The sequence below is a fragment of the Thamnophis elegans genome, chromosome 4 (genome assembly GCF_009769535.1).
Source record: "Thamnophis elegans isolate rThaEle1 chromosome 4, rThaEle1.pri, whole genome shotgun sequence".
NCBI classification, from domain to species: domain Eukaryota; kingdom Metazoa; phylum Chordata; class Lepidosauria; order Squamata; family Colubridae; genus Thamnophis; species Thamnophis elegans.
In genome coordinates, this window is record NC_045544.1 from 27,599,713 (window position 1) to 27,612,907 (window position 13,195).

The window sequence follows — 13,195 nt, forward strand, 5'->3', positions numbered from 1 at the left end:
CAGTTCTAGATCAGGACTATAGTATGCAGGAAGTTGTTTTTTTAAAAAAAATCATTTTCTATTATAGTGTTTTGCATCCTTGTTCTGCCTATAGTTTTACCTGAATGTGTGATTTAAAAACAACTTTAGAGCAATAACCAGCAGAAGCTGTATCCTCATCATTATTCCCACCTCTGTTTTTAGCAGGAATACAGACAGAATGCAGAAGAACTAGCACATACTTTTTAAAAGGAAGGTTGATATTCATGTCAATCTACATTTTAAATATAATAGACTAGAGGTACGGTATATAAACAAACCCGAAAGTCAACTTCCAAAGCACTCAGAATTTGTAATCATCAAATACCTTATGTTGCCAGAATTGTCTGAATGTGAGCATGACCAAACAACAATAACAACAAAAACTGTGTTAACTTATTTGCCACACTTTTGGCCTGTGCTGAAAAACGAAAAACTATCAGTATTCAAACTATGAATTTGTATGATACTGATATTTTTCCCATTAATCATTTAGATTGATCATAGTATGCCAAATAGCACTGTAATAGTAGTACTAATAGTAGTAGATTTTAGCACTTTGACTTCCTTAGGAAGTTTGCTGTGTTGCAGGGTCAGAAAAATGTGGTGAAGTTTATTGATTTGTTCTTGTTTAATGCAAGCTTGTGGTAGATTATCAGCTCTTTCATTGCTGGCCCTTCTTTCAGATTTGGCAGGCAGCCTGGTCTGTTACAGCAGCTTAAGGCCAGGGTCAAAGTGCTAAGGGAAACAAAGGGAGAAGGAGAATTTGTAGTATTATGACTGATACATGTGGCCATTGTTAGCACTGTTGACTAAGTTTGCAAGGGAGTGGTGATCTATTAATTTGGAAGATTCAGGTTTTCAACTTGTTCAACATATGCTTTTTTTTTTGCATGCAATTATGGATACTTGCAGAACACAATTTTTCATTACATTCAGAAACTTCCTAAAGTTTCCTGAAACCATATTTCTTTATTTGCTACTGTTTCATACAGTGATCTATTTCACCATTTGTAAATATAAAGATATGTCTAGCATATCTTTCTAGTCACCTCCAAGTTCTAGTGCCTTTACGGTGTATTATATTTACATTTCCTAATAAGAAAGATCTGTGATGTAAAATATATTCTGAGCCAAGGACAATCCTGGCATTTGAGTGAAATGTAACACTACAGATACCAGAAACTGAATTTGATTTCATTTAACTTTATATTTAATTACAAGTAATTTAGGGAATATGATTATTCTCTGATAATCTATTCAATAGGGCTGAACAAAGACTTTATAATAAGTGTATCAAAATGCATAAGAATATACAGTATATAAAAGTCTTCTTTTAAGATCCTTTATGAATCTTTAAAACAAAACTTCTTTTAGTTGTCTCTACATTCAATGCAGGCCAACTAAAGGAGTAGATGTGCTTATTCAAATATTCCCACAGCTCTTTCATGCAATTGTTTTCATATCTTAAATTTGGAAACAAGAAGGTTATCCCAAGAAGCTGTGCCCCTTGATTTCAAGAGCTGCTTGGAGAACTGGTGAATAGCAATCTTCTCTTTGGTATAAATTAGCCTTCTGCAATCTATTGCTCAGCTACCATCCCCAAATTTCATTTAGTTCAAAATATCAGCAGAGAAATACATGAGATGTGTTCTGTAGTTCTTTGGCCATATTTTAGTTGAGCTCTGGATCCTATGCACTTTTTGCCAAATTAACCTATATAGAGGTTAATCTGAGTTGTTCCATAATTTTAAAAACTGGCTGCCATTATCTTGATCCCAGCTGTATCTCTATGTAGGTTTAGTTGGCAAGGTTTTTTTTCCCCTGATAGGTTTTTTTTTTACTGCTACCTGTGTTTTGCTCTGATAGTCAACTAAAATAGGAACATAGTTGTAGCACTATGATTTAGATAGTGCTACATTGCTCCCATGAAATAGAATAGGAAATAGAATAGTGAAATAGAATCTATGCAGGTCATTAGCTGACAATTACATGTATATGCTATCAAGGTTGTGTTCCTTCAATATTTTCAATCTTTGTAGAATGTGATTCTTTTCCTTGCCAGTATTCTGTTCTTATGTTTATTAAACTATCTTGATATTCATGTTTTGTTGCCTGAATATTAGTAAGTTCCAGGTTTTAACTTGGATCAATGCTTCTTCTTGACTGTCTTTGCAAATAATCAGCCAACACATGCTGTTCTTCTAGAACAGTTTATTTGACTTGAAGTAAAACTTCTGCTTCCATTTCTGTCAGGCAGATGTAATCTAACAATTATCATTATGTTTATGTAATGCATAGTGAACAGTCAGTAGCTTTCTTGTTTTTCTGTCTGATATTTTTATTATTTTAAATTTATTTGGCTGCCCATCTCCAGTGGATTCTGGGCAACACATAAATCTAAAAGAGACATAAAGAACTAAAATATTAAATCAATAGATAAACTGGGCTAACATGCTCTAGCAAGAAAATCCACAAAAGAAAACCATTAAACAAACAGCAACCTTACCCTGGAAGCATAGCCATTTTTTTCAAAGTTTTCTAGAACCCTAAATCAGAGTTTGCTCTCCTTAGCTCTAGGGAGAATCGCTATCTACTGTATGTTGTATCTAACCAATGTTTATTAACCATTGTATAATGTATAAGATTATATAGATATGTTAGTGATACATCGTATTATAACATTACAGCGAATAGAGAGGCATAATATTTAATATCTGAATTACCATAAAACCAAATTAAAACAGAGAACTTAAGATATCAAATCATATGAAATCACTTACTTGTGATTATTTTATTTTTATTAGGTGATGTTCTAGTCAGTGCCCTTGCTCAATTTTGGCTGTCACTAATCATTATCTTTTCTTCGATCCCTGTCTGGTAGGCACCCTCCCTTGGTCATTCCAGGTGCATTGTTATTTCTCACCTTGGAAAACAGCCATGGGACTGATCAATATATACATTATGCAATAGGAGCTCGTACCATTAGATAACAAGAAGCAATCTAATGTTTCTACCCTGCTATCCAATTTTCTTATTTGATACATGTCTATCAAGTTCTCTAGTTTTTCAAGATAAACATTTTTTTAGTGAAGCTGTTCAAAAGGGTGGGTATGAAGATCTGAACAATATTATTTGATTAGGGACCTATCATGTAGATAGAAGAGGTGAGTTGCTACTAATATAATGTATGGGTCCAGACGCTTATAATTACAAAAGCAATATGGCTATCTCTTAGGCAGCAGCTCCAGTCCCATGGGATAGATTATTGTTTTTCTTTCATTGTTGAAAACACAGCTTTCAAAGAGGGAAACTTACTTCCGTCAACTCAGCTTTAAGGCAGTTTTCTCTTTTAGCAGAAACTTCTGTGTCTCCTCCCAATTGTCACTACTAGCTGTACCATCTTATATGACATATAATTGTCTCTCTGTGTGTAGCTATATGTATGTGTACATGTGCACACACACAAAGAGATGTATGTGTCTGTCTATCTGTCTGTCTGTATGTATCTATGTATGTATGTATGTATGTATGTATGTATGTATATGTATGTATGTATGTATGACTCCTGTACAAATCTGTTTTATGCATCCACTGACATAATATTAACTTTCTTTTGATCTTTTTATAAATAGAAATAAGAATACTTGATTTCTTAAACAAAATTCCCAGGTAGTAAGTACTAATGTTTTAGGAAAAAGAATGAGTGCAATTCCAATAGACAAGCCTCCATTTTTAGATTTGTGCTTTAGATCTGTTTGTCTTTAGTAGTGAGCAGGTGGTAGTTTTGATACTCATTTTTAATAGATGCTATTATCACAACATTATATGGTGTACAATGTTAGGCAATCATGCATTTTAATACTTTGTTTACACCCTTCAAGACTCTTCAGATTTTCTCAATTAAAAAACAAACAAACTAATGAAGAGTATTATAGCTCAGGTCTAATCTCATTTAATATAAAACATACCATTAGATGAAAACATTCAGCATAACATACTGCAAAACAGTTTAATAAAATTTGCAAGCTTTGTTTCTGAAAATAATTCACAGATTCATAAAGAACATATACTGAGCTCCAGGAATGAGAGGATACCATTCCAAAATGGCTTCCTCTTAGTCTTATAGCAAAACTAGTCAGGAAGACCTGTAAAATCTCAATACATGAATAAGATGGTGGAGAAGAGGCTTTAGATTTATTAATCATTGGAGAATATTTCGGAAGATATTGAATGTGTACAAAGAAGACAGACTCCACCTCATCTGAAATAGAACAAAGCTGTTCTATTTCAAATATGGAAATGGTGGCAGAACAGATTTTACAACCCTTCATGTGGTAAAGAAATGTATAGATATTTCCAGAAATATTATTCGAAATAATAAAAAGGCTGAATCTGAGTTAATGCATGGTGATGTTAATAAGGAAATGAAAGGGTGAGAAAAAGGCTGTGAAAAAAGGATCATAGCAATGACATTTGGAAAAGGATACGGTATGTAGGACTGTTAAAAAACATATCTCAGCCAAGCAATAGAAACCTAGAAATATGGAGGGAATCAGTTGGAATCAATAATTTCCAGATGAAGATTTTATAGGCAAGACCAGGAAGACTCCTGTGGGATTGATGTTGCTCTTTATATGGAAGCAGATATAAAGTCTAACATTATACCAAACATTTGAAACCTGATGATTATATGTAAATATGATGGGTGGTATATGTGGATAGAAATAAAATTTAATATTTAATTAAAATTAAATTAAATGGAGTGGTGGGATCCTGCCAGTTTAACAACCAGTTTTGTGATTATGCGCTCCGCACACACACAATGATGTGCACAGTTTTAACAAAACTTACCTTCCCCATTATTTCTGGGGAGTAACACAGCTGATGCGCCACAATCCGCTCTGCCGTGTGAGTCAGCTGAAAGGATATAGGTAAGTAAAGTGCAGGGGTGGGCGGGTAGGCCCACCTGATTGTCAGAGTGAACTGGTTCGCTCCCCAGCTGATCGTCGGAGCTACAGATTCACCCGAACCGGCTGAATCCCACCCATGGGCAAATGTAATTCAGCTTTAGTAGATAGAAAGTGGTCTCATATTAAGGCAAAGCACATTTAAATTCACACATGCATTAATAAGTCAGTTGTTTATGGCTAATTTATAAATTAATCATTTGAATTTCTTACCAAAAATGTGGCAATGCCAATTAAGTTGGAACTTTTAAAAGGATAATTAATACATTTATGGAATATAGTTCTATCAAGGGCTTGAACATTTGGAACAACTGCCTCCACATACTGTTTGCAGCTGATCAATGGTGGAAGAGCATCATGGCTAATAAGCACTTCAGAAGCACCTGGTGGATTATTTTGAGAAACAAATGACTGGCTTGACCTGCTTCAACGATGCTGTACATGATCTCACCATGTAACTGCTACATGTAAATTTAGAAACTATGATATAAACAGATTTAGGCAGGTGGTAATAGGATTAATTTAGGGTATTATATACTGTATATAAAATTGGATATAATGAGTTTTTCAATATAGTAACTTAACTTTTTTTTTTTTTACTTTTTGATAGTTTCAGTCAAGAGATTCAGATATGAGTGAAAATCAAATGCTTATTGTAAAAATGGAAACATATTCTGAGTCAATGTAAGAATTGATTTCATCATATAAAACAGGAAGAATGTGAGAAGCTTTGGTTCATGCTTATTATGTTGTGATAGTGTTGATTGGGAAGTATCTGGGTTTTTTTTTTCCAGTTCAGAATTAGGAAGATTGGGACTAGTTTCAGAAATGCATTGTTGCAGCAAATAATAACTTAAAGCTCTCAACAGATGCCCAGCTATGGTATCTCAGATTATCAGTGGCAGGTTGGATTATTGTTGCTGTTTGTTTCATTAGATTGATGATGCTTGTGTAAAAAAGTAGTCATGATGTAATCCAGAGTTCCCCAACCTTTCTGGCTTTGTGGACCCATTGGGGGAGGGGGAATGGAGTGTCAGGTAAATGGAATGCATTCATGTGCTCACCCACTGCTTTTGTAAGTGAGGATATGTGTGCACATGTGCTTGCCTATAACTTCCACAGCCTCGTTCTGAATGGCTCAAGGCCTGGTAGTGGGCCCAGAGGTTGGGGACCTCTGATGTAATCATTGGCCCTAAAATATCTTAAATGAAAAAAGAAACATCATTTTCTTTTTTTTTAACTTCAATTTTGCTTTAGAGCAAGAAGCCAAGGATTTAGAGTTACAATCAGTATGGATATTAAGATTTTTAAACTTTTTAAATATTTTTCATCTTTAGTATTTATACCTAAACATTTAAAAGGTAGTTTCAAATAGAATTTGCTGTAAGTGGGAAGGCCTTTCTGCCTAAATGTAACTGTTATCTACATCTTCATCGTTTGTATACATTCTCTTCCCCATTAGCGTCAAAGAATATTAGCTTGAACAAATGGGAGATAGGTTAAGATTCCTAAAGGAAACATAATTGTTCCAGGTTTTCCTATAGCTCTAGACATTTTGCCTTTTCATTTTTACTTCCCCCCTTTTTTCAATAGCTTTATGTAGAGCTATGAGGTTGTAAGAGCTATGAGGCTTAGGCTGCAAATATCCAGACAACTACAAGGTGATAGCAAAGAGACTCAGAAATAATTCCTTATAATGGTGTTTGAATTTCTGTCCTAGATTACCCTATAGCTATATATTACCTGTTTAGTGAATTAATAGCAGGATTGTCAAGAATCTCTATGGCAATGTGTGAAACACTTTTAAAGTTGTGTTCCTGTACTGGGCGTTATCTCACAATTCTATGCTGAAGGAGAGACATTTTTGTAAGTTCTCTAAATGTGCTTCTCTCCTCATTTTTTTAAAGATGCCAATATGTGCGATAGCACTAAAAGGGCAGCACTACCTCAGAATTAATAAGCATAGCAGTTTGAGAGGAAAAAGAAGTAAGATAAAGGGGCTCCTGGACATTTGTTGCAAAGCAAAACAATTTCAATGGTTTTCACCACATTGCTTGAAAGGCTCCCCCCCACCCCTGCGTTCACCTTCTCTTCTCCTTTTTCAAGTCCTAACTGAAATGTTGATAAGCAACACATAACAATCAATTGCTGCAAATCGGTATAGATTTCTCCTTTAAACAATATAGAAAAGTGGATTTAGCCAACTTCTAGGTCTGAAAAAAAAAATACAATTTATCATAGATTCCAGATCTTGGCATTTTTCATATTGAAGTGCTGTATATAATAGAAAGATGCCAGAGCTTGCAAATCAGTTTGATGCTAGTTAAGTCACTTAGTTCAAAGGTCAAAGGGAAGATGGCAAAATGTTTTTGATGCTCACTTCTCTGTGGAATTAGGTGTTCCTATTCATGTTAGTCCAGCAGGCAATGTCACTGTGGTCAAACAGACAATCTATTGACATATTTAATCTGTCAATTTGGTCTGGTAGTTTGGTCACCACACTATAAAAAAGATGTTGAGACTCTAGAAAAAGTACAGAGAAGAGCAACCTAGATGATTAAGGGACTGGAAGCTAAAACATTAATAGTTGCAAGTACTCAGCATGGCTAGTCTAGTGAAGAGAAGTACTAGGGGTTAGCAGTGTTTCAATATTTGAGGTGCTGCCACAAGGAGGAGGGAGTCAAGCTATTTTCCAAAGCACCTGAAGGCCAGACAAGGAATAATGCATAGAAACTGATCAAGGAGAAATTCAACCTAGAAATAAGAAGAAATTTTCTGACAGTGAGAACAATCAACCAATGGAACAGCTTGACTTCAGAAGTTGTGGGAACTTCCTCACTGGAGGCTTTCAAGAAGAGACTGGACTGTCATTTGTCAGAAATGATATAGGGTCTCCTGCTTGGGCAGGTTTTTTGGACTAGATGACTTACAAAGTCCCTTCCAACTCTGTTAATCTGTTAACCAGGAGAGGGTGCTTGGATAATTCCCTGAGAATCTGTTACATTACCCAATTGAGATCTTAGTCATCACTTGGAATGAAAGGTTGATGACAGTCTTGGATCAGTCTGTGCCTATTCAGCCTTTTCCAGTTGAGAATCTGGATGATCTCCCTAGCTTTCAGAAGAGCTCCAGGGTATGAATTAACAAAAGAACAATCTGGACTGCTGTTGTAGAAAGATCAGGAGCAAATCTAACCAAATATGTATATTGTATATAGTCTATAATAATAGTTATATCATGGCAATAACAGTGGCAAAATATAATAATATTTTCCTATCATTGTTGCACCTGCAGTGCTATTTGGCAACCTTGTTCAACATAACTAAGCCCCTACAAAGCCACTGAAAATTATTCTAGGCTTCTGATGGTTAAAGTCTCTTGGATTCATTCTAAACTTCGCTCCAGTTATGCATATCCTGTCAAGATGGCTTGAGGTAATAACTGTGAGATAATATTCAAACTGGTAAACATCAAAACTGTTCCAAGGAACTATTTAAACTGATGTCTTTATTATACTGATTAACCTTGGCATTATATATGATAATGGAAAATGATCAACATGAATCTGGAAGCAAACAAGCAAATGTTATAACCAGCTGAAATTGAGAGTGAACCTCTCTTAATTTCATACTAACAACTAAGAATTGCTTGGAGGTGATAAATAGCTTGATAAATTTCTTAGTGTTTGTTGAGAATTGATTCATTAGTTTTTCCATCCAGCTTTTATTTTCCTTCATCAATTCTGGGCAAAAAAAAAAAAATCTCTTTTCTACTTCTCTAACTTTTGAAAAAAATCTTAATAGGAAGTAAATGAATTTATAAAAATTGAGTTTTTTCTTCCTTTCTTAGAAATAGATAAATATCATCAATATTGTCTATGATTTTCCAGAAAAGATGTTCTATGTATGGAACTGATATGGTGTACTTATCTCACTAAATTTTAATTTAGTGTTTCCAACATAATTCCTCCTTGAATTATGATATTCTTTACAGAACATTTTATGCACTGTTTAGAGGAAATAAATCATTATTATTTAGTTTATTTCATTTATGACAATTGTTTTATTACTGACATGCAGTGTCAGTTTGAAAGCGCTCCATACTACATTGAATAATTTTATTCATGCACATATGCATACACATTTAAGGCAGTATTCTCTATAATCCAAATCTGGACCCAAATGAAAGTTTATTAGTGATTCAAGATGTGAAAGGTTACAGAGAGAGACACATGCTAACTTCCCAACTTTAAGTATAGTCCACGGAGCCTGAAAAAGTGGTCTGAATCCAATAATTGCATTCTCATGCTTGAATGCTTCCTGTAGATAGAAAGCTAGTAGTATTAACCTAAAGCCAAGTCTTGTCCATGTACCCCAACATAAAAATACTTATAAAGTTTTCTTCCATGGATGAAACATGAAACTTTATTCTAGCGTCACATATGTGTAAATCTTGTTCATATACATTTAATTATAATATCTATCTTTTTTGCTGTATGTCTTTCCCTCTTTTATTTCTGTCTGTTGACCAAAAAAAAAAAAAAAAAGGGACAGCATTTTATTTTACTCACTTCATAAGTTATTCTTGTATTATGACCAAGAATTTCCCCTTGATCCCAAAGTGCCTAAAACATATCACCCCCAACCTACTCAATGAAACAAGTAAATTCAGAGCCCGAAAACTTTATAAATCATATTTTTGTTCTTCGGATGATCCTTATACATATGCAGCTACTGAAAGTTGTGAATAAGTTACTAAATCAAAGACAAAGTACATTGAAAGGGATTCTTTAATACACAATAAAATAAATCTAGATTGCTTGGGAAACAGTGCACAAAAAAGAGAGGGTCAGAATACATAATTATAAACCCATCAACTTTTTCTGAGCAGCAATGTCAGTTTTCCTTGTGAGACCAAAATGAAACATTTCTTTGTTTCTCAAGCACAGGCTTTTAAGAAGATATACTATCATTCTATTAAGAGGATAAAAATGGCTTGTTTGATCTTCTGAATGTTAATGTGTTGAAAAGATTATTGGAAATAAGATTGCATTCTCTGAAGTGAGAAAAACATTATTCAGATGTCTTTAATTACATGACAAGTTGTTGCCCCTCCTACCCTTTAATGCATTAATAATGGGTTCCTACTTCACTTTGGTTTTGTAAAAGAGTGGCTTTAAAGATTTGAGAAGTTATAATAATGCATTATCAAGAATTTAGCTCTTACATTCTTATATCTGATGAATTATTGATACATTGTTTACTATGCTGTTTCTTTTCTCCTTCTACGATGTAATTGATATTAAATGCACAATTTTAACTGTGCCAAATTAAAAGACCCAATAACAAATCTAATGGGTTTTCTACTATCCAAATGCTTACCCGAGGTGAAATTATTTGTTTTTTTTTTAATATTTATTTATCAAATGTATATAGCCATCCATCTCACGTATGTGATTCATCAAGATATGAATAACTATTTACATATAATTTAATTTGGAAATTGTATTTTGTTTCCTAAGAACTTGTTCCTAAGTGTGCTTTTACATAAAAACCAATGAATAATAAGTAGGGAAGTCTTTATGTATTACTTTGGGTGGTTCTCCACAATTTGAATTATAAGTTTCAGAAATCACGGCAAGTGTAATAAAATGGTTCAGTAACACTTCTAGGTATATAAATTCCCTACTCCTGTTTCAGCCATAACCCAACACACTGGATTTCAGACTAGAAGTCATCAGTGGTGTAAATATTGCACATTGTTCTGTTGTTGTCACTTCCAGTAATCAAACAATGCACATTTATAGATTTTTTTTTTAAAAAAATACTATTTCTCCTAAAAGTGAAACCAATCCTCAAATAAATAATCAAGAGATGTATATTGTGGATTTAAATGCGGATTTAAGACAGTCCATTCTCCAGTTAAATAAATTTTGAGGGCCAGAAACATAGTCTCTAGAATGAGTTCTGTCTCCGGAATGAGTTCTGTCAGTTAATTATAGAGATTATTGAGTGTTCCAGATAATTTGTGCAAGGTCTATCTGATCTAGAGGTTGGATGTTCACATATATTTCAGATTTATAATGATAATAATGGCTCAATCATAATAATAATATCCTTTGAATTTTAATAAAATATATTAATCCACAATAATTGATTTCCTTTTGTGCTCATTGGCTGAAAGGTTTTGTGAAAAATTGCAATTAATTTTTAAAATGCAATTATGCCTTTACTAATTAGCTTAATGTAACAGTTTCCTCTTCTACATATGTAATAACATGCCTGATAGCTAAATGGTGTAATGTTACTGAAAAATTAAGTAATGCTTACTAAAAGCTTTTGAGTGACTTCTCCTGGGGCCATATTATTTCTGAGTACATTATTGTATTATTGTTATTAATAAACCAGTATTAAGTAGCTGATTGAATACTTCTTTCTCTCTCTTTCTTTCTTTCTTTCTTTCTTTCTTTCTTTCTTTCTTTCTTTCTTTCTTTCTTTCTTTCTGCTATTGTATAATGCAGTTTCATTGTGTAGATTTTCTTTCTGTTTTCTATTTAACCTGTTTCTTGTTTTTCTGCTCTTTTGCAGCAAATTTGCTGGATAGACTTTCGGTTTGCTGCTTGTTAAATCTGTTTTTTTTTCTTTGTCAATTACCACAGGTTTAGTCCCTATGAGTGGTATAACCCACACCCTTGCAATCCTGACTCAGACGTGGTGGAAAACAATTTTACCTTGCTAAATAGTTTCTGGTTTGGAGTTGGAGCTCTCATGCAGCAAGGTATACGATTCAGTCTGCTATTTCTCTTGGGTGCCATGTCCCACTTTTTGCTGGGGGTAATCGTTCTGTTTTTCTCTGGCACAAACCGCTTGCATGGGTACCTCTGTGCATGTAACCATAGACCAGCTTTTTTTAAAACAAACAGGCTTTCAGAAATAAAATGGCAGGAAACGAGCATAAATCAAAACATCAGCATTTTCAGACAGTTCCAGTCTAATTCCAAGAGGAAGTACATGCCATTAATGAACCCAGTAACTTGCATTCTCCAAACACTAATATCTACATCAAGCAAGAGCTGAAAGCATGAACCTCTCCAATCCTTATTATGGTCTACTTTCCAGTATTAACTTCCCCATTCTGTACTTAAGGCCAGAACAAAATGCCATTTAGTGCATGTTTAATAAATGCCATCCCTGTGTGCATTATTGGTTGCAAACAAGCTGCATTTGGGGGGGGGGGGAAATGGAGATTAATGAATGACCATTAGTGCACTTGACAGAATAAACATTGATGTATTGCATGCTGTACCTTACCTGAAAGCAAAGATATAAATGACTAAAATATAAATGGTTGCTAAAATAATAGATATGTTAATAGATATATTAACCTGAGAACAAACCATAATAAATAAATTAGTCTGGATGGATGGAGGTTGTAGGTCATATAGCGCATGCCACCTTTAATTTGCTGTGCTCAGTTTGTTATTTATTTTTCTTTTGGGGCATCTGCAAGATTGTTAACATAAGCAATAGAAACTCACTCAGTTTCTAACAAAGCTTTCTCACTACAGTATAAGCTTCCATTGCTCATAAAGAAATTTCGGTGTAATTCCTGTGATTTAAGTCCTCACATTAATTATTTTAAGAGTTATAATTTTTTAAAAAAACTTCCATTACTGCTTCTTGTCCTTACTAGGCTGCATCCATGTTACCATAGTATATTTAAGAATTCCCTCCTCCCCTTCAACTATATTTTTTCATCACTGGTTTTTAAGAGATCCGGATAGCTTTAGGAAGGTATGTGCATAGGTGTAGCTTTACAATCAGGTTTTAATTAATTAATTTATTTTCACTAACAAAAACTACAGAATATGGATAAGGGCAGCTGAGTATCCTAAAACAACATTTTAGGAAAAATAATAGAAGCACTATTCTTTTTTGGGAAAAAATAAAGAATATAATTGGCATAATGTCAAAGAAAAAATATTGAACTTGTAATAGACCAGATTAAATTCCCAACAGTAAGAAGCTAGAGATAATTTAACAAACCATTATAGTCATATTACTCTGGATTCTTATAATATTTTAAATTATAGTTCTCCTAATATTGAAAATAACTCCTAGAACAATGAGTACAATCCAGTTAAAGATGTGTAGGCCATACACATTTCAATAGGATAGAGTCACTTCATTACAATACTTTGCATACAT

The 13,195-nt window shown here is 33.8% G+C and overlaps 1 protein-coding gene across 2 annotated transcripts in view; it reads left to right on the top strand.

The window, feature by feature from the left end:
- GRIK2 (glutamate ionotropic receptor kainate type subunit 2) overlaps positions 1–13,195 on the top strand; it is a 515,180-nt gene that overhangs the window by 371,346 nt on the left and 130,639 nt on the right. For both annotated transcript variants that reach the window (XM_032215939.1, XM_032215938.1), the window contains exon 12: positions 11,647–11,765. In XM_032215939.1, coding sequence (XP_032071830.1) covers positions 11,647–11,765 — 119 coding nt within the window. The remainder of the gene's footprint in view (positions 1–11,646; positions 11,766–13,195) is intronic.